Source organism: Anolis sagrei, chromosome 4, assembly GCF_037176765.1.
Source record: "Anolis sagrei isolate rAnoSag1 chromosome 4, rAnoSag1.mat, whole genome shotgun sequence".
Classification (NCBI taxonomy): domain Eukaryota; kingdom Metazoa; phylum Chordata; class Lepidosauria; order Squamata; family Dactyloidae; genus Anolis; species Anolis sagrei.
This window is the reverse complement of record NC_090024.1, coordinates 110,037,199-110,059,252: the sequence shown is the minus strand read 5'-3', so window position 1 is coordinate 110,059,252 and position 22,054 is coordinate 110,037,199. Positions and strand designations below refer to the sequence as shown.

Genomic DNA, 22,054 nt, shown 5'->3' with positions numbered 1-22,054 from the left:
TGATTGAAGCTCTTGGAAGTCTCTCATTCACAACTAGAGTCAACTTGATTTCAAATAATGTCAAAAAGTATAAAAACCAGACACTCTCTCCCTGCAGGAACACATTCATGACTGTCTACATTGGGAATAATGGTTTAGATATAAAATAACTTTACAGTGGGACACTGGGCTAGATTGTCAATTACATCTGTTGCATCCTTTTGCCACAGTGCGTCTAAATTGTTAATTTCTGTTTGTTTCACCACTTTAGTGTGTTCTATTTTGCCATGTATCTTTTTACCCTTAACTTTTGGAATATAGCACAGGCTTTTGCCACAAGACTTTAAATCTCATCAGAATTTTAGTGTGGGATTGCTGATCTTTAATTCAGATACTAAAAGCTGGTGCCAATTGAACCCTTTTTGTGCCTGGGGATTCTTTGCATTTCCCCCTGTGGAAGGATACATGTGCTAATGTTATAGAGTAGGAACCCCATGTGGCTCTTGCATTTCCTGAACAATCCACATGGATTTTCAATTCTGATGCAGGATTTGGTATTCTTTTCTTTCATGGGCAATGTTCCAAAGCACTCCCATGGTAGAATGTTGCATATGAATTGGCTCTTTGGCAATCATGTGTTGAGCACACTCATGGGATGACTTCCATGTGGTTAACACTTTGTAAGATGATATTGATAAGCACTCAAAAGCATAAGGCCTTGCATGGTAGAAAACTTGACGTCTTTTTGGAATTTGCTCTAAGAGTCCCATGATTTTCTGTTAAGCTTTATGGCAAAGAGGAAAGTTATGTTATAGTGTGCTATTCTTTTACAAAGAATTGGGATTCACATGATGCTTCAGTGCTCCCCGGTCCTGTGTGAGGAATAAAGGCATTATGGTAAGTGTTTTTTGTTCCTCACACAAGACATTTACCATACCTACACAAAGCCATAACAATACATGCTTCATTAGAGTGTATACTTACAAATAAGAAAAGCGAGTACAAAGTACAAGACGTCACCAGCACGCTTAATATGTTTTATCGTGAGATGCTTCATCAGAAAATGGAAGTTTGGTCCAAATAAGGAGAAAAAAAGGAACAAAAACCCAGATAGGGAATGAAAGCAGACAATAAGGGATGCAAAAAGGAATTTTGAACAGCATGTTCATTAATAAAGAATTCTTTGAATACACTAGAAGAAGGAAGCCACTTAGGAAAGTGGTTGGACTGATAAAGTAAAGTAGTGCAAAAGTAGGACATGGAGATTGTGGAGAAGAATATTTTTACCCGTCTTCGCTGTATAAGATACAGCAGTTATCTGAGCATGAACTGGTATTTTCAGAAAATAAGAGATTAAGTTTAAAACTTTAAGGACTAACTGCTAAATAAAAATACCCAGTTCCCCTAAACCTAGTATTGGATGGACTAGCTTACTCTTTTCCTCAAGAGTATAAAAGGTAAAGTTTCCCCTTGACATTAAGTCTAGTCATGTCTGGGTGGTAGTGCTCATCTCCATTTCTAAGCCGAAGAGCAGGCATTGTCCATAGACGCCTCCAAGGTCATGTGGTTGACATGACTGCATTGAGCACTGTTACCTTCCTGCCAAAGTGGTACTTATTGATCTACTCACATTTGCATGTTTTCGAACTGCTAGATTGGCAAAAGCTGGGCCTAATAGCAGGAGCTCACCCCGGTCCCCACAGAGCATGAGATTGTTTACTATTATTTTATGTACTTATGATTTTAATCTGTTAATTGTCTAAATTGTATTGATGATCTTAATCTGTTAATTGTCTAAATTGCTTTTATGTATGTTTGTATAATTGATATGGGCACCAAATTGTGCCTTCGTTTGTAAACCGCCCTGAGTCCCCCCTCGGGGGTGAGAAGGGCGGGGTAGAAGTAACTGAAATAAATAAATAAATAAATAAATAAATTTGAACTTCTGACCTTTTCGTCAGCAAGTTCAACAGCTCAGTAGTTTAACTTGCTGTGCCACCGGGGGCTCCCCCTAAAAAGTATAGAGAACCTTAATTTAGTATGCATGGATAATAACATATATATCTTCATTGGGAATCAGCTTCCTTGGAATTACAGGTTACATTTTAATTTCCCCCCTCTTTTACCAGATTCTAGCATTATTTCAATTGAGCAGTTTTTAATATTAAAATTTAATGGCAGTGCTATCATTTGGTACATATGGATCTTGTTTCAGCATGTTTTATATTGATAAAAGCTGTTTAAAACATCACACATCTCGGCTTATAAACTAGGATGACCAGAAAACTGCCATTTTAAATGGACCTATTACAGAAAAAGTGATGACATGTAATGTAAATCTTAAAAATGTCGACAATATGAAATGTAACACATGGTGATTAGCTGAATGTAGGAACGGATTGTATTATGATTGGCATATATTTATTTATTTGCATGCTAATCTGTGAAAATGCTTTTCTAAAATGCAATGGACACAGTCCTTAGAGATCTGCTTCAAACATGAAGGTCTTGTGATTCTGAGCCTATCCAAGCTGCTGGATAGCGAATGTGATTGATATGTATAAGGTTATTAATTGCTTTTTCAAAAACTTACTTTGAATAGGAAGATGACTTGAATGATTTGTTAGACACCTGGTATCAACATCCTGTTCCAGAAGCCAACACCCCTATCAGCTTAAATTTGGTAGGTATGGAGCATCTTAGTTAGAATGCATGGATAAAGGCTGCACACACACATATATACACACACTAACATTGATGGTAGTGATCTGGTATTTTGTTTGGCTGGTTGACCCATCAACTTGGTTTTCTTATTCTTAACAACTAATGGTCTATTTATGTAAACTGTATTCCGATGATGTGAAGGCTTGAGTTCTGTGGTGGTTTGTGTTCAAGGTTTAGACCTCCATTTTGAAATATTTTTATTTTCCTTCTGTTGTGCAGCCCATAAAAATACAAACAAATAACATTGGTGAGAATTACCCGCAAGCCAGCAATCATTATTCCATCCAGATGGGATATTGACACCTACTTTGGCTAGTTCTACACTGCTATATAATCCAGTATCTGATCCCAGATTATCTTCTTTGAACTGGATTATATGAGTCTAAACTGACATATAATCCAGTTGAAAGCAGAAAAATCTGGGATCAAATGCTGAATTTTATGGCAGTGTAGATGGGCCTTTATTGTATATGAATGAATATATTCTTGAAATAAAATTGTTTTCTCTACAGTTCTATCATACTTACTGAGAAGTATGTGAAGAGCTGCCAGTCTGGGATGCCTTGTTTGACAGCACCCAGTCAGTCAAGAATAAGTTAGTTTGGTACTATAGTAAAAACAGATTGTTTGTGCCACATATTGCTCGAGATTTGGATCCCAACTTCTTTTTCTTGTTCATTCATCACCATCAGTTTTCTAGAAAGCGTTCTGAAAATGGCAGTTACTGTTAACCATCCATTTGACTGTGTGATTCAGAAGCTGGATAGAACAAACTATTTATTCATTTGAAGAATTCAGTCTAGAAAGAATTTAGAAATACCACATTCATATTGTGCAGAATCTAAATGTTAAGTATGTAATGGTTAACCATAATTTGTTGCTGATATAAAAGGTTGCAGGGGGGGGGGGGATCAGGTTGCTGGCATAGAATCACCACTTGTTAGTTCTTTTAATTAAAATAAATATTAACAAACCACCAGAAGTGACTTGCTGTTTCTTAAGTCACCCCTGACATAAAAAAGCAAATATTAATGCAGCCTCCTAGGCACACTGAAAATTTAACACATAATCTTGCATTGGTGAGGAAAGGAAAAAAAACCAGGATTCGGCCGGAATCATTAGAGTGTTGTGTGGTTTCCAGGGTTGTATGACCGTGTTCTAGCAGCATTTCCTCCTGGAATTCCAGAGGATCCTCTGAAGATGCCAACCACAGATCCAGGAGAAAATGCTGCTAGAACACATTGATACAGTCCGGAAACCACACAACACCTCAAAAGCAAAATATTCTAAAATGGTGGTTTAATGCTTGATCCTGAATTATGCCCTATTTGCAGCCTCTTTATCCCTCCAAACTCCCAGATTCCCCTTTGTCTGGTTGAAAAGAGGGTGAATTCCCTTTCCAGAAAACCTCCCAAAGCAACTATTTATCTTTTAGATGGTTTATCTAGCACTATTAGTCCTTAATCCCTCCTTATTATCTAACATTTTTGTTAATAATAATAATAATAATAATAATAATAATAATAATATTTTTTGTTGTGTCAGGAGCGACTTGAGAAACTGCAAGTCGCTTCTGGTGTGGGAGAATTGGCCGTCTGCAAGGACGCTGCCCAGGGGATGCCCAGATGATTTTTGATGTTTTTATCATCCTTGTGGGAGGCTTCTCTCATGTCCCCGCATGAGTAGCTGGAGCTGATAGAGGGAGGTCATCCGCCTCTCCCCGGATTCGAACCTGCAACCTGTCGGTCTTCAGACCTGCCAGCACAGGGGTTTAACCCACTGGGCCACCGAGGGCTCCATATAATAATAATAATAATAATAATAATAATAATAAAACATCTATATGTATACCCCGCCACCATCTCCCCAACCGGGACTCGTGGTGGCTTACATGCGGCCAAGCCCATACAGCAAATTACAATAAAATAAGATACAAGTTACAATAAAATAACATCGCAGAAAAATACAGAATATATGACTACAATGGAAAAATAATAATAAAAGCAAAAACAAAAAACAAACAATATTAACATTTATCCAATGTTCTGCCAGCCTGTTTATGTTGGATAAGCAAGACTCTACAGTACTTGAATTTTCTGTTATGTTTTGGGAGTTTTCTGTGGGAGGGGGAGCATTTTGGCAGTCTGTATGGAATTTGGGGAATCTTGGGGCATGCACAACCTACTGAAATTGCCCTCTTAATATATATGCTCGCCCACCATATACTTCCCAACTATTTGCCATTCCAAGATATTAGTATGATATTTTCCTTCCCTCTTTGCCATTCTTGGTGCTGTTCTTTTATAGAAGGACAAAGTCTGCATTGTTGTTGCGAATTGACCAAGTCATTGTTGATGTTGTTGTTGTTACTATTATTATTATTATGAATAAAATATATCAAATATTGTAGAAACACGTTATTTCAGAAAAAGGCAGCATCATAGGGTAAATACAAACCCTCTGGTTTCCCCAAATGAACTTGTCCAATTTTCTTTCTCATATTGAAAAAGAACAACGAGGTGTTTTTTGCAAGTGAGCAAGTTTTGAAAAATCAACCAGGTTTAATAGCGGTGAGTTTAAAATGCTCTGACTGCTCCCAGGCAGTCCCCTTGGAAAGAATTAATTGCCTGCCAAATGATGTCTCTGTTGATTGCAAGTGATTCATAAACGTCCCTTGAGAAATTACTATGTTTTAACTCTGGTCTGAATGAGGCAGTCTTCTTGAATATATTTTCTGTTTAGACTAAACCAAACTTCTGTGTGCAAATTGTATAATAAACGTTTAAAAATACAATCCTTTATTCTTATGGTGTTTTGATACAGAAACAAACCAAAGAGATTACATTTTCATCTGTTTCAACTATTAATGTGTTTCTGAGAGCACCTCTTTGAAGAGGAGGAATCTAAAATGTATTATTTTCACTGAATAAATTTACGTGTGGCCTTGTTGTCAGCATGCGAACGGTGCCTTACCATCACATATTCATTGATATTTCAGTGAAATGTGTTGTTTTCATCATAATCACTCAGGAAGCTGAATATTTCACTTTTAAATGACTGAGTCTAGCTGTCTGAAAAAAGTTGAATAATTGGCCACCAAAATAAAAAATGAGGGCAGCACTCTGCCAAAAAATGGCAAAGGATTAATAGGAAACCCAAAAGTACAAAAAACCCTAAAGGCTTCAGACTGAATAGTGAAAATATTTGATACCTCTTGTTCTTATTGCCAGCAGTACAGATAGTGTCCGTTTTGAACATGTAAATAGTCCTGCAGACTGTTTGCATCAGTGACATGTGCTATTAAAATAAACATTATGGTTTTTAACAGTGGCTTTCCATACTCATTCACTGTATTATTTTTTAATGATTTGATACACAATTTTAAAAAAAAGAATTGTATAAACAGAAAATATGTTCAAAATCTTGGGATGGTTTCTTGGTGACATACTTTCTGGGGTGTTAGATCTTTTTTGTTCTGTCATTCCTTCCATATATTACAGAATAACCACTTGATTTACATAACTACTTTGGCTAATTCTTTTCCTTTCAATATTTGCTTGTGTTTTATAGCTTATCCGCCCTGAGTCCCCTTGGGAAGATAAATAAAGTATTATTATTAGTAGTAGTATTAATATTAGTATTATATTCAGGTATTAACACATTCTTATGGTGAAGTATGTTTCATTTTTTATGTTTACATAACAGGACTGGATAATAATAGGATAATAATGATCTACCAACACAAACACCTGACTTTAACCATAGGTTTAAGTAACCCAAACAATTTTCACTGACTTCAAAATACTATATCTATTGAGCTGTCTTACCTTAAATAAATTCCTCTATTGCAAAAAGGGGTTTGTTGAATAGTGTCTCAATTTAATTTATAGGTTGTTGCAAATGACACATATTTATCTGAGATTAAGTCCCATTGAAGTGTATTTCCGTAGGGTGCTGTTGTCAACTGGATATACACCCATCCTCCAGCTGAAAATATGGCTGCAGGGGGACTCACCACATATAAGAAAGGCAGTAGATAAATCTTTGGAAAACATCTCTATGCAGTGAAGGCATCAGTATAGTTTTTTTCTTTTGTCGTGTCAGGAGAGACTTGAGAAACTGCAAGTCGCTTCTGGTGTGAGAGAATTGGCCGTCTGCAAGGACGTTGCCCAGGGGACGCCCGGATGATTTGATGTTTTATCATCCTTGTGGGAGGCTTCTCTCATGTCATCGCATGAGGAGCTGGAGCCAATAGAGGGAGCTCATCCGCCCCTCCCCGGATTCAAACCTGAGACCTGTCGGTCTTCAGTCCTGCCAGCACAGGGGTTTAACCCACTGCGCCACCAGGGACTCCATGTCAGTATAGTGACATTAATGGATTAATAGGTTAGGATTGCAGTGTTATTTCACTATAATAGCAAACCATATGTGAAAAAACAGAAAAATCTGAGAAGTGTTTCAAGAGCATAGACTATAGGTAACTCAGCTATTCCCATCTGAAGTTTTTTTCTCCCCATTCAAGCACTGTAGGTAGCGCAACAGCCCTGAGAGAATCACAACATTGTACAATAGGACTGAAACAAAACGGGAACTAAACTGCTTCTATGGCAGTATAATGGTATGATGTGATAAGGTCAATCAGCCCTACCAGCTTATATGTAGTGAGTCTACCTGCAGATCCTTTCTGTAGATCGGGCTAAATTATGCACACATAATTCCCTGTAAACTAATATATGAAAAAGTTTGTCTAGCCTTAAAAGTTTCTCATAAATATTTCATATTATGAAATTTGTATGCTAAAGAGGCAGAAACTGGAAGCCCAAAGGCCAAATTTGTTCCTGTGAGAGTACCAGCAGCCCCCACTTTCAGCTGCTAACCAGAAAGATATGAGATACTGGAGATACTAGAAAGATTTTAGCAACATGCTTTGACTCTTCTGAAAATTAGTTGCTGAATTGTAGAAGAAGATGAAGGTATAACCCTTTCCTTCTCATCTTCAAGCTGTTCTCATTACCACTGTCCCTTGCTAATTTAACCGTTACAAAAGGACCTTGCTACAAAGTTTTATGCTGATGATAATGTAAAGGCCTGTGCTTCCTAATAAATAAGCACAGTCTTAGAAATTGCAAAACTCAATGATTGTAGTTAATTTTTAATTTTCGGAAAGCAGCCTTTTTTTAGCTTTCAAGACTGTTGAATTATATCACAATATTTCTTAATTTATAATTTTTTCCATTTCTATAAAAAAAGTTAGCAAACTTTCATCAACAGCTGTTTGTTTAGAGTGGTAATTGTGCATTTTTGTCTCTCACCTTCCTCCTTTACCAGCATTCATACTTCATTACTCCTGATTTAACTGGCCTTCCATCAGTACCTGAAAGTGTAAGTTTTTGAAGTATTTGTGATATTTCTGTGGGATCATCTAGCCAATATTCACAGAATTTATATGGGTGGGTAGGACCTTAGAGTTAACTTGCCCATCTTTATGGTTTTATCCTCTGATCTATAAATCCCAGCACAACAATCTTGTGCAGATTATCGACTTCCATAAAGATGGGGAATTTTGCAAACAATAGTGTATATTGCAGTTGAACTTAAAGTAAACTTTTGCTCACAATGACTACCAAGAGCAATGGGGCAAATGTGCATGTGTATACTTTAACAATTGTATAGAGAAAAATGTGTGGGAGAGCAACTTTACCTATTACTACATATATAAAACCTGATTACAGATGGTCCTCCACTTTTACTTGTCTGAAGATATCTCCCGCTGGGTTCCACCTAGGGCCCTAAGATCATCTGAGTAGACCCTGCTCATTTTCCCCCCATTGTCGAAATCGCGTCTGGCGGGGACAAGGAACAGGGCCTTTTCGGTGGTGGCCCCCTGGCTATGGAACTCCCTCCCAAGTGAAATTAGATCTGCTGCATCCCTCTTAAAAAGTAAAATCCTGGCTATGGGATCAGGCCTTTGGAGAATAGGCTGAACTACTGACGTGTTGACTTATTTAGAACTGATGGACTGCCCTTGGATAATGATTTAAATCAGTGACCGCTGACTATTTGTTGTCTGTTTTTATATTGTTTTTATATTGTTTATACGGTTTTATACTGTTTATACTGTTTTATATTGTTGTTATTATTATACTGCTGTTAATTGTATATTTATTTATTTATTTACTTTATTTATATACCGCTTTTCTCAGCCCTCAGGCAACGATTTATGTTTTGATGTGGGCACCATGGGGTGCTGCTTTGTTAGCCGTCCTGAGTCCCTCTGCATAGGTTGAGAAAGGACGGGATATAAAAGCCCTAAATAAATAATAATAAATTTTGTGGATTTCACACTTGCAGATTTTGTTATTAATGGGTTTGAAATGCTACTGCCTCTTGAAGTTATTTATTTATGTTATTTACAGTATTTGTATACCGCTTTTCTCACCCCGAAGGGGACTCAAAGCAGTTTCCACATAGGTAATGGCAAAATTCAATGCCAGCACAAACAATTACAATTATACAATTACAGTTAGACATAAATCAAATTAAAATACATCCATAAACAGTAGAACGATAATTAAAACAATAAAACAGTGTCATACGTCAAATTGCCGTTCCAGTCATTGTCTTTCCGAAATGTTGCATAGATTTGTTTCTACTGCCCGAAGGCCTGGTCCCAAAACCATGTTTTTAATTTTTCCCTAAAAGCCAGGAGGGAGGGAGAGGGTCTTACCTCATTTGGGAGAGTGGTCCATAGGTGGCGGGGCCACAGCCGAGAAGGCCCTGTCTCTTGTCCCCGTCAGGCACATTTGCGCGGTTGATGGGAGCGAGAGCAGGGCCTCCCCGGATGATCTTAGATTACAAGGTGGGACATAAGGGCAGATGCGTTCGGGCAAATAAGCTGGGCCAGAACCGTATAGAGCTTTATAGGTCAAAACCAGCACTTAGAATTGAGTTCGGAGATGGACTGGCAGTCCCATCTTGGTATCTCCCTTTTATGGCCCAAGTGAAAGAAGAACACATGCCAACTTCTGCAGGGTATGTGAAGTGATGTGTGGGAATGGCTCCTCCTCCATTCCTGCAGGACCGCAGCAGTGGCACCCTCATTCTACCCTCCCCACCAGAAATATTCATGTTTTTCCCATTTCAGTGGTGAAGCTAAGCCCCTGTTATTGTTTCATTTTCCAAATGATAACGATACCACAAATTCCACTCAAAGATGTTTATTGTGTAAACCTATTTCTCTAACAAGATCAATTTTGCCTTTTTTTCATCTCAGAAGAAAAAGATAGTTATAAGCTTGTGCACCACTCAATTACCACTATTAATGTGTTAACAGACCTTATTCTTTATTAAACAGAGAAATCTTACTGAATATTTTGTTGCTGTGGATGTGAACAATATGCTGCAACTTTATGCCAGCATGTTACATGAGAGGCGCATCATTATTACCTCCAGCAAACTAAGCACTGTGAGTACTTCACACATCTCCTTTCAAGTAGAATATATTGAGCATTGCACAAAAAAGGCCTGCAGACCTCTGCAGATTTAAATATGCTCTGTATGTACTTATGAGACAATATCTACATACTTTTTTTAAAAAGGTACGGTTTTAATCTGACTCTTGAAGCACAAAAGTCTGATTTATATAAGGCCTACTCAGATACATTAAGTCAGGTTAATTATTTTTTTATACAGGGATGAGAGTTCTCTAACTCTCTAGAGTTCGTTTCAGTACCTTCCACCCTATAAAGAATTCTTAAGGGCTATTATAAGATCTTTATTATTCACTTGTGGCTTATTCCATTGGAGGTACTTGAAAGAAATCAAGGGGCTTTTATAATAGCTGCTATCCTAAACCTGGTAATAGCTGAATTCATCTTGGTTGCAGAGTAGTGCTTTGGGAGCACATACTGTAATAGCTCTGATTTTGGAGCAGCTCTTCAGGCTGATAATAACTTACTATTCCAAATAGCCCTTTTTATTACACGTTTTATGCTTCTGCGTATACCGAAATGGCTTTCTTATGTCATTGCAGATGGTACCGAGATAAAGAGTGCTGTGTTTAGTTGCTATAGCCATGCTTACATCTTTTGATAGTTCTTTTTGTTTTAGCTTTTCCCATGTGGTGTAATTTAGAAGTCTAAATCCATCTCAGTTAAGTTCCAAGTAGCATTGCTTTCAAGCCAAAAGGCATAATTGTATGTGCATAGTGTTGCTGTTTAGACTTAAGGACATTAATATATTACTGAAGACTGCCTCAAATAATTTGCTTAACATACTTTGCCATCTAGAATAGGCACTTGAAACTCCTAGCTCTATTTCTGCTTTCTGTGACCATGTTCATGGTCAGCAAATAATATAAGTAGGTGAGCATATAGGGGAATAAATTCTTATGGTTTTATAAAGGATCCTAGTTCCCCCTTTGTTGCTGAGCTTCATATCTTCTTTCAGCTTCATATCTTCTTTCTTTCAGCCATATTGTTTTTATATTGCTTTCAGTTGTGTTGTTATTTGTTTTATCTGATGTTTTAATTCAGGGGTCCTCAAACTAAGGCCCGGGGGCCGGATACGGCCCTTAGAGGTCATTTACCCGGCCCTTGCTCAGGGTCAACCTAAATCTGAAATTACTTAAAAGCATACAACAACAACTACCCTATTTCATCAGCCAAAAGCAGGCCCACACTTCCCATTAAAATACTAATAAATGTATATTGGTTAAAATTGTTATTCATTTTAATTATTGTATTGTTTTAAAGTGGGTTTTTTTGCACTACAAATAAGATATGTGCAGTGTCCATAGGAATTCATTCATGTTTTCTTCAAATTATAATCCGGCCCTCCAACAGTTTGAGAGACTGTGACCTGGCCCTCTGTTTAAAAAGTTTGAGGACCCCTGTTTTAATTGGTTAAAGTGTTTTACACGTGTGTTTTAATTGTAATCTTGGGCGTGTCCCTTGTAAACCGCCCCGAGTCCCCTAGGGGGAGATGGTTGGCGGGGTATAAAAATAAAGTTTTTATTATTATTATTATTATTATTATTATTATTATTATTATTATTATCTTAAGGATAAAACCACATTACAAAGAAAAAAGTAACCTTTATCAATAAATTAAACCATGTTACAACTTAGAAAATATTTAGGATAAATGAACATTTAAAAATAGTCTTGTTTCTAGAGAAAATAAAAATAAGTACCGTATATACTCGAGTATAAGCCGACCCGAATATAAGCCGAGGGACCTAATTTTATCAGAAAAAACTGGGAAAACATATTGATTCGAGTATAAGCCGAGGATGGGAATTGCAGCATCTACTGGTAAATTTCAAAATAAAAATAGATACCAATAAAATTACATTAATTGAAGTATCAGTAGATTAAATATTTACATAAAACTGTAATTTAAGACTACCCAACTCTGATTAAACCATTATTCTAAGCTTCAATGTAAATGTGCTTACGTATCCTTCCAATAATAATAAAGAGAGTGAAATAATAAATGTAATAATAATAATAATAATAATAATGGAAATGTAATAATACCAGTAATAATATCGTAAAATAATAAATGTAATAATAATAATAATAATAATAATGAGAGAAAATAATAAATGTAACAACAACAATAATAATAATAATAATAATAGTAATAATAAGAGGAAAATTATAAATGTAATAAAAATAATAACAGAGGAAAATAATAAATAACCTTGACTCAAGTATAAGCCGAGGGGGACTTTTTCAGCCTAAAAAAAGGGCTGAAAAACTAGGCTTATACTCGAGCATATACAGTAATAATGAAGATGTTGAAGAGGAGGAGCACCTTTGCTTGTTGTGAATCGGGGGAAGATTATAAGTGTACATTAAGCTTTCAGCCTCTAAAGATTTTCTCTTCTCTTCTCTTCTCTTCTCTTCTCTTTTCTTGACACGATGTATATGCAGTCCCCAGGTTATGAACAAAATAGGTTATGTCAGTTTGTTCTTACAGCAAAACAAAGTTTATTGATTAGTCCACTGACCGTATCAACATTAAAAGGTTTGTTCTTATGTTGAATTTGTTGGAGATACATTTCTAAAGTGTAACCGCATCAAATTTTTAAAAGTTTTGAATAGCACAGGGTAGAGTTAACATATCTGTAACATTTGTTTTGATATCTGTGCCCCTGTTCGAAAGATTTTGCCTCACTTTCTGTCCCTGCCACACTTGGATATTGAAACTTTTGGGTTGCTGGAATCAAAGATAGGTGATAAAGTTTCAGTGGAGACCCCTTTTCCCATGATAACTCTTTAGAGGAGTGAATTTCCCTTCCTGGGGGTTGATTTCCTCTTACTTACTTCTATCGTACCCTTGTTTGTAACTAGGAGCTGTATCTCAGTCAAATGTTTATAATTCAGGAACTCCTTGTATTCTGAAACTATACTTTAAAAAAGAAATATGGCAGCACCTTTAAGACAGACTGTTTTTTATTTTAGCAGGAGTGTTCATTCTAATTTGTTTATAAGATCCACTTCTTCAATGGTTTATCAACTTATTATCGGCCTCTGAGACGTACCTCCTTCCTGCTACACTTTCAAAACACAGATCATTATTCTGTATGACAGTAATCCCATTTTCAGTTTGATAGCTCAGACATTTTCAAAATCCTTCTGTGGAGTGTACAAGAAAAGATACACGTAAAGGAATGCAGATTTGCATTTTTGCCTAACTTGTGTGTATACTAGGACTGCAGTCATGTACAAGCTACTCTAAATCCATTTAAATTGCTGGCATGTAACTTTGTACGGTTTGACTTTCTTGAAGTGTAATGTGAGCAGTATCTCCTTTTTCTCTTAGTCCAGAGAGAAAAGTGGGGTACAAATAAATATAATAAAGAAATGAATTAAAAGTGGAATGCCAACACGAGGAACTTCAGGTACATACAACCCACTAGAACTTGAATTGCATATGTCCACAGTATATATAGAGTGGGTTAAAACTTAGTGTAGAGCTAGCGCAAAGCATTGCAGTTGGATTTCTAGAAGAATATAGGCACTGTCTAACTTTTCATTTGGTTAGGCATCCTTAGAGTGCTGAGGACTTTTTGTGGCACCTTCACTTAAAGCACTGGCTCTTAAGTTATCTGATCTGGGGTCTGATGAAGGTTTTGTTCCAGGTGCCAGTAGCCAGGACCATATTTGTAGCCAGGTCTTTCCTGGCAACCTTCCAGGAACTAGCAGTTGATGCCCGTGAACTGACACTGGCCTGTGGACCACCACTTTAAGTAGCATTCATTTTGGCAATCTCAATAGGTTGGTTTCAGATTGCATACCTATATAGAGTTAAAAAAAAGGAAGGAATCACGTGGCACCTTTTGGATCAGTTAATCTTTTCCAGCACAAACTGTCACAGAGTCCAATCCTTTTCTTCAGAAGCATGCCTAGATATTTTCCAGAGGTAATATATCTGCTATGAGAAATGTCACCGTGCAGGTACTGTTCCTGTTTCCAAAGCGAGTATCTATGAAAGTGATATAATACAGGGTGAGGCAGTGTAACTTCCTTTTTTAAAACTTAATAAAACCCATTGTATGAATCAGAAAAAAAATAATGTAGGCACATACCTAAAGTTTTGTTTTACATAGTTTTGAAGATCAAATTAGGTAGGTGACGTCCCCCATTCTCCATTCTCCATACACTGAGTAAACCGATTTCTGGTGTTTGTCATGACTCTTGCCAGCATAGCAGGCGTTATGTTGGCAATTTCTTCCTGGATGTTGGTCTTCAAATCTTGTAGGGTTCTTGGACGGTTCACATAAACACGGGATTTAAAAAAAAAAAAACCATAGAAAAAATCGCAAGGGGCCAAATGTGGAGAGCGGGCCGGCCACTCCAAATCGGCTTGAAAAGTAGGCCTCAACGGCAAAAGCACGCTCCTCACTATTCCAACGCATGACGGCGACTGAACTGTGTCAGGACAAAACTTTATACTCCTGCCTCTCGAACGAGACCACTAGCGCTCCGCTATGTCTTCAACCGACTGAATGGCGCACATTTTAAAAAAGGAAGTTATGCTGCCTCACTCTGTACAACTAAAGTTTCAGAAGGCACAGCCACAATTTTGACTCTTCTCTAGCCATGTCTGAAGATGATAAGTCAAACTCTTCATTGCATTTAGGTCCTCACTAAAATCTTTCAAAAGAGCCAATCAGGGTAAGGTCAGGAAGGAAATCAGTTGGCTCCGTAGCGTTAATGCACTTTAACTGGCACAATTCAATGATACAAAATCCTGTTTTTTGTAGTTTGGAGAGGCATCAGAATTTTTTGGAAGAGAAGACTAAAGATCTCGTAAAACTACAACTCCCATGATTCCATAGCATTGAGCCACAGTTGATAAAGTGGAGAAAAACTGCATTAGCTTACTGGGTGAAGAATCTTTCAACTTCGTGGGTTGTATTTTCAAAGCGTGAGTCAGCATTGGGTTGGAAAGGTTACAGATGCTGGACATGGCAAAAAGAACGGATAACATAAGAAGACTTTGACAATCCATTAGGGGATCTGGATTGGATAGCAAATACTCATGAATCTCTTCTCAAAGTCAGCTGGAAGGCGAGTGTGACAAAGGATAATGTAATTATGGCAATTCATGGAGGGTGCTTTGCATTCCCTAGCATCTGGTCAGTAGCTCTGCTGCCTTTAAGTGCCCAAAGTCCCTTGGCAACTATAAATAAAACAATAAGTATGTCACAGGCAGAGAAATTGATAGAAACAAACATGAATTATATGCAGACATGGAGTAGTTACAAAGCATCATAATTTAATAATGGACATAGCCATAATTGATTCACTGAGGATACGGATGGTCCCGTTTCATAAAAGCCAAAGGCAATCAATAGCTTAATTTCTGGGGCTTTCTGAATGTCTTTTCACATGCCCATCCTCCATGAGAGAGCACAAACTTCATACAGCTGTAATTTGTAACTACAAGGCTTGCAAACTTATCAGTCCACCATTAGCTACAGAAGAAGGGGGGAAACTTTTTTCTAAACATGTGGGCAGGGGCAGAGATAACATTTCGACATCCACATTAAAGTATGATATCCTTTCCACCTGCCTCTACAGCAGAGGCTACAAAACAGACCCTTACTACTTAACATATTACTGACAGGATGATGAGAAAGCTCCTGTCAGGCACGGGCCAGCCGGGTGTTGGAGACAAAATGCACAGCCCCAGCTGACTAGTTAGAGAAAGTCTGGAGAGGTACAATTATAGAGGCATATGACAAGCCTTCATGCTTGACTGAGTTGAGAACCGATGACATGGCATTAAACAGCAATCCTTCCTACCCAGCGGTCACAAAACAGCAATAAGTCAACTGATGCACTGTTGTAAAACCATGATTTATTCCTTTGTTTTGAATACACAAGACTACAGCATGATGTTATGGTAGACTACCACAGCAGGTTCACTTGGGGCCCAAGCTTTGAGGGCCTGCCTACAGCAGGCATAAAATCGATGTTCCCACTCTGCCTGCCGAAAAGAAAAATCTTTCCATACTGGCTGCATAATGTACACAACAAGCAATTTTAAAAGGAGAAAACGATTAAATGTAATACTTCCACATTTGCTTTAGAAAGTATTCAGTTCATGTATGGTATGTGCAAAGGAGAGATGCAGAATAAAAAAATATGCAAATAATGAAAAATGCACAGGAAATACACATTTTAATAATAATAATAATAATAATAATAATAATAATAATAATATACTTTATTTATACCCCCACCACCATCTCCCCAAGGGGACTTGGAGTGGCTTACATGAGGCCAAGCCCGACAACACATCAATAAAACAAAAAGCAATAAGCAAATAAAACAATCCATTTAGTTTTCTTGGCAAGGATACTGGGGTGGTTTGCCGTTGCCTTCCCCAGGGATCACGCTTGGTCTGACCTCTCTGCCACGACCGTCCCGTCTTGGGTGGCCCTTCACGGTTTCGCTCATGACGTCATTGAGGTGCTCAAGCTCCAGCGCCACAACAAGGCGGTGATCCTTTGCTGGAGGCAAAAGGAAGAGGGGCCAACCAAGGGCAAGATGGATGGATGGCATCCTTGAAGTGACTGGACTGACCTTGAAGGAGCTGGGGGTGGTGACAGCCGACAGGGAACTCTGGTGTGGGCTGGTCCATGAGGTCACGAAGAGTCGGAGGCAACTGAATGAATGAACAACAACAAATAAAACAATACAATTAATATAACTCACATATAAACAATAACACGCATGGATTTAAAAAACCTATGGCCGGGCCAAATGTAATAGTTTAAAATTTAAAAAATAAACGCTGGACATGAACAGAGGTAGGATGTATCTGGTAGGAGGGTTTTAAAAGAAATTAAGGGAGAGCGACCCAACGAATAGTTAAAGTGCTTCTGAGGACATTTTGCTGGGAATTATTTCCTTATTCAGGGAAGGCACACTGGAACACCATGTTTTCAGGCTCCTCCTAAAGACTGCCAATGTGGGGGGTTGCCTGATATCCTTATGAAGTGAGTTCCGAGGGGCCACCAAATAGAAGGCCCTCTCCCTCGTCCCTGCGAAGGGGGCGGGAGTGAAAGCAGGGCCTCTCCATGATCAAAGAGATCACGTGGGTTCATACAAAGAAATGCGGTCACGCAGGTAGGCGGGTCCCAAACTGTTCAGGGCTTTGTAGGTAAGAACCTGCACCTTGAATTGGGACCGGAAAATGAACGGCAGCCAATGGAGCTCCTTAAACAGAGGGGTTGACCACTCCCTGTAAGTCGCTTCAGTTAGTAACCTGGCTGCTGCCCGTTGTACCAACTGAAATTTCCGAGCCATCTTCAAGGGCAGCCCCATGTAGAGTGCATTACAGTAATCCAGTCTGGAGGTGACTAAGGCATGGACCACTCTGGCCAGATCCGACTTCATGAGGTACAGTTGCAGCTGGCGCATGAGTCTTAATTGTGCGAAGGCTCTCCCAGCCACCGCCAACGCCTGGGCTTTAAGTGTTAGCGATGAGTCCAGGAGGACACCCAAACTGTGGACCTGTGACTTCAGGGGGAGTGCAACCCCGTCCAGCACAGGTTGCCACCCTATACCCTGATCCGGCTTACTTACACTGAATGAAATGTGTGCGCTCATGAAAACAGATGCAAAATATACTGAAATAGTGGTTATTAACTTTCCCCATATAAATATGTTGTTCATCACTTGAAAAAGTGGGATTTCTTGTTCTAACTTTCCCCCATATAAATACGTTGTTCACCACTATATGAGAGATGTATACCCTTCCTATGCCTCAAAATACAACCATTTCCCTTCCTTCTTCAGTTACATACCTATCAAAATCAGTTATTCATACTGATTACCACCATAGGGCAAATTTTAGTGGCACGGAGATGTAAGATCTTAAAAAAATGGTGGCCTAGAGATTCAAACAATTTCACATCCCCCACAAAAAAGAAGAGCTTGAGAGAGACACTGAATTATATGTTTTGATATCAGCGCTTCTGCCCTTAGATAGTGAACCGAAACCGAGCTGATAACTTGAAGGTGACATCACAACTCAGTCTGCATGAACTGTCATAAACACTTGGTATTAAGTTAACCTCAAAGATAAAGGACAACTCCCTTAACAATAGAATGGATTGATACCAGTGTTTTCAAAGGAAACAGAGGTTTCTTTTAAAAAGCAAAACTCTAAGGCAGAGCCTATCTTTTTTTTACTTAGGAAATACAGTCAGATTTGCTTTATTTTATGCAGGCACTAGCCATTAAATATAATATCCAATGTCATGTATTGAAATGAAGATTTTTGCTCTTTTAAAACCATGCTTCATATGAAAAATAAAAGTTGAAACATAGTAACTATTAAAAATGCAGGAATTTAAATCCAGTAGGTTCTTGTGGGTTTTTTTCAGGCTATAGAGCCATGTTCTAGAGGCATTTCTCCTGACGTTTCGCCTGCATCTATGGCAAGCATCCTCAGAGGTAGTGAGGTCTGTTGGAATTAGGACAATGGGTTTATATATCTGTGGAATGGCTGGGGTGGGGCAAGGAGCTCTTCCCTGCTGCAGTTAGGTGTGAATGTTTCAGCTGATCACCTTCATTAGCATTTGAAGGCCTGCCTGAGCCTGGGAAAATCTCTTGCTGGGAGGTGTTAATCTGTGGCTGGTTGTTTCCTCTCTGTTGTTTTGCTGTTGTAATTTTAGAGTTTTTAATACTGGTAGCCAGATTTTGTTCATTTTCATGGTCTCTTCCTTTCTGTTGAAATTGTCCACATGCTTGTGGATTTCAATGGCCTCTCTGTGTAGTCTGACATGGTGGTTGTTGGTGTGGTCCAGCATTTCTGTGTTTTCAAATAATATGCTGTGTCCAGGCTGGTTCATCAGGTGCTCTGCTATGGCTGACTTCTCTGGTTGAAATAGTCTGCAGTGCCTTTCATGTTCCTTGATGCGTGTCTGGGCACTGCGTTTGGTGGTCCCAAGAACCTAGTGATTCCAGCCATGAAAGCCTTCGACAATATATTCGACAATAAATTTAAATCCAGTTTGATTTAACTGGAATTTACACGAACTTCCTGCTACATGTAATTGTTAAACCACTAAAGTTCTCCTCCTCCTTAGAGATTAAGAACGCTTGCCAAGAAAACCCATTGATAAGGTCATCATGTCTACAATCCACCTGCAGGCCCAAAACACCAAACAAAGACTATGTACTCTCCTGAGCATGTCCTGCAACAGTACATTCTTCTCTCCTTCATCTTTCCATGTCACCCCAAACTTCCTTGGAACATTTTGTAGTTCTACAGAGAACACATTAGATGTTTGTGTGCAGGCCCGTAGCCAGGATTTCGTTTCGGGGGGGGGGGGGGGGCTGAATTTTTTTCAGGGGGGGATTCAGGGGGGCTGAGTTTCGGGGGGGGGGGGGCTGAGTCTGAGTGAAAGAGGGTCTAGCCTAGCAAACCTTTTGTATCATTACCCCAATACCCTCATGCATATGGGATATATTGAGTATGGTTATCAGATCATGATATGAATAAACATAACAGTTTAAATAATGCACCAGTAAGGCCTTATCGCGAACCCCCATGAAAATTTCGGGGGGGGGGGGGGCTGAAGCCCCCCGAGCTCCCCCCCCCCCCCCCCGGCTACATGCCTGTCTGTGTGTGAAGCACTGGGGGACCTACTGACTTGGTTTCTTTCATCATCACAGATATGCAACTTCCTCTTCTAATACACTATCAGTTTTAGGGGGAAATAGCACCCTAAATTCAGTTTAGACCACAGTTAAGAATCCTCGTCTATTCCTATGCTAGTTTACAAAATTAGGTAACACAGAAATGCCTTAATAGAGCCTTCATCTCTTGATTACTCATGCTATGCAGGGAGAAGCAAGGCAGTCCTGTATGCAGCTAAAGAACTCAATGATATTTTTATTTATTTAAGTCATGGTATGCTTATCCCAAAGTGACCAATTTAACATTATTCCACAAGACTGCTATAACTGATATTGTATCACTTTGTAATACAATATCTGACAGATACCTGGGGGAAGTCCAAAGATGGAAAACAGTTAATGCATGCCAGACCCAGAAATAACAGGAAAAGTATAAAATTATGCTATAACTCAGCTTTGTTGTATATGTGGTAACTTAAAATAGATGGCAGCTTGGATGGAAACAAACAGCCTCACCCTATATAACTGTATCTGTACCTGTGTCCGCCACTTTGATTGGAAGGAGCTCTACAATCACAATCAGGGAACTAATATCTTTTATATTTTTATTTTATTTCTCTGGAGTTTTTTTTATCTGACGATGCAAGAGGCTGAAGCTGGGACTGCAGGTACAGGGTGAGGCAGCATAACTTCCTTTTTTAAAATGCGTGCCATTCAGTAGGTTGAAGATGTAGCGGAGCGCTAGTGGTCTCATTCGAGAGGCGGGAGTATAAAGTTTTGTCCTGACACAGTTCAGTCGCCATCATGCGTTGGAACAGTGAGGAGCGTGCTTTTGCCGTTGAGGCCTACTTTTCAAGCGGATTTGGAGTGGCCCGCTCTCCAGATTTGGCCCCTTGTGATTTTTTTCTATGGGTTGTTTTTTTTTAAAATCCCGTGTTTATGTGAACCGTCCAAGAACCCTACAAGATTTGAAGACCAACATCCAGGAAGAAATTGCCAATATAACGCCTGCTATGCTGGCAAGAGTCATGACAAACACCAGAAATTGGTTTACTCAGTGTATGGAGAATGGGGGACATCACCTACCTAATTTGATCTTCAAAACTATGTAAAACAAAACTTTAGGTATGCGCCTACATTTTTTTAAAAATCTGATTCATACAATGGGTTTTATTAAGTTTTGAAAAAAGGAAATTATGCTGCCTCACCCTGTATAATGCATAAATAATTTCCTAAGATGTTATCAAAGCATTTTCTAGAAGATAGATTCAGTTTTTGGGTAAAATACTGTGCTGCCATTTTGATAAAATACATATTCTATATAGTTTAAAAGTATTCAGTTTATATGCAGTACTAATGTAAAATATTTATGCACGTTTACTTTACTTTACTTGATCCCTTCTTAATGTGTTTATAGTTGGTAGTTACATTACATGTTAGTTTTTGAAAATGATCATAAATTAAATATTTTGATTTTAAACAGAGGTTTGCAACAACAATATTTTTATAAATAGAACGTATCTTATTGCTCTCTGCAGCAGATGTCAATCTGTTTACTTTACATACTTTTGGTTTCTCACCTAAAAACTATTGGAAATGACATGTGAATAGTGAAGTTAAATCAAGGAAGTGAAAGCAAGTTAAATGAGCTCATATTTATTTTTACTATATAAATATGATAATGTTGATAGAAATTGGTTTCCTTGCAGGCAAGGCCAGGAAGTCTACCAATTAAGACAACCTCATCAGATGGGCTAATTTCGGCGGTATACTCCAGTTCCTCTTCATTAGGGCCACGGAGCTCACCAGCTCCCATCTCATGATGTAGAGCTACTTCTAATGGTACTGTGTCACACAAATGCTGAGATAACAGCATATGCTGCCTCACTAGCAACAGGGAGGTCATCCATGTTGCACTAGCAACAATGGGGAAAAGCTGGGCAGGTGATGTTTCCCCCATAGGATGGGGCTAAGGTTAAGTCAGGTGATGCAGAGCATGGGGCAACAGGTTCCCCATGCCCCCCTCCATCAGACGCCATCAGATTTGCCACGATCCATGGTGATTCTGGTGGCCAATGTGCTAAGGCAGGGGTCCACAAACTTTTTAAACAGAGGGCCAGGTCACAGTCCCTCAAACGGTTGGAGGGCCAGATTATAATTTGGAAAAAAAATAATGAATTTCT

The 22,054-nt window shown here is 38.6% G+C and overlaps 1 protein-coding gene across 3 annotated transcripts in view; it reads left to right on the top strand.

Annotated features, from left to right (window-relative positions):
- The window catches only part of DENND1B (DENN domain containing 1B), a 247,935-nt gene that overhangs the window by 111,723 nt on the left and 114,158 nt on the right, over positions 1-22,054 (top strand). For 2 of the 3 annotated variants that reach the window (XM_060774564.2, XM_060774562.2), the window contains exons 7-10: positions 2,582-2,662; positions 5,214-5,273; positions 8,032-8,085; positions 10,058-10,168. In XM_060774564.2, coding sequence (XP_060630547.2) covers positions 2,582-2,662; positions 5,214-5,273; positions 8,032-8,085; positions 10,058-10,168 — 306 coding nt within the window. The remainder of the gene's footprint in view (positions 1-2,581; positions 2,663-5,213; positions 5,274-8,031; positions 8,086-10,057; positions 10,169-22,054) is intronic. The other variant, XM_060774565.2, reaches the window with a different exon arrangement.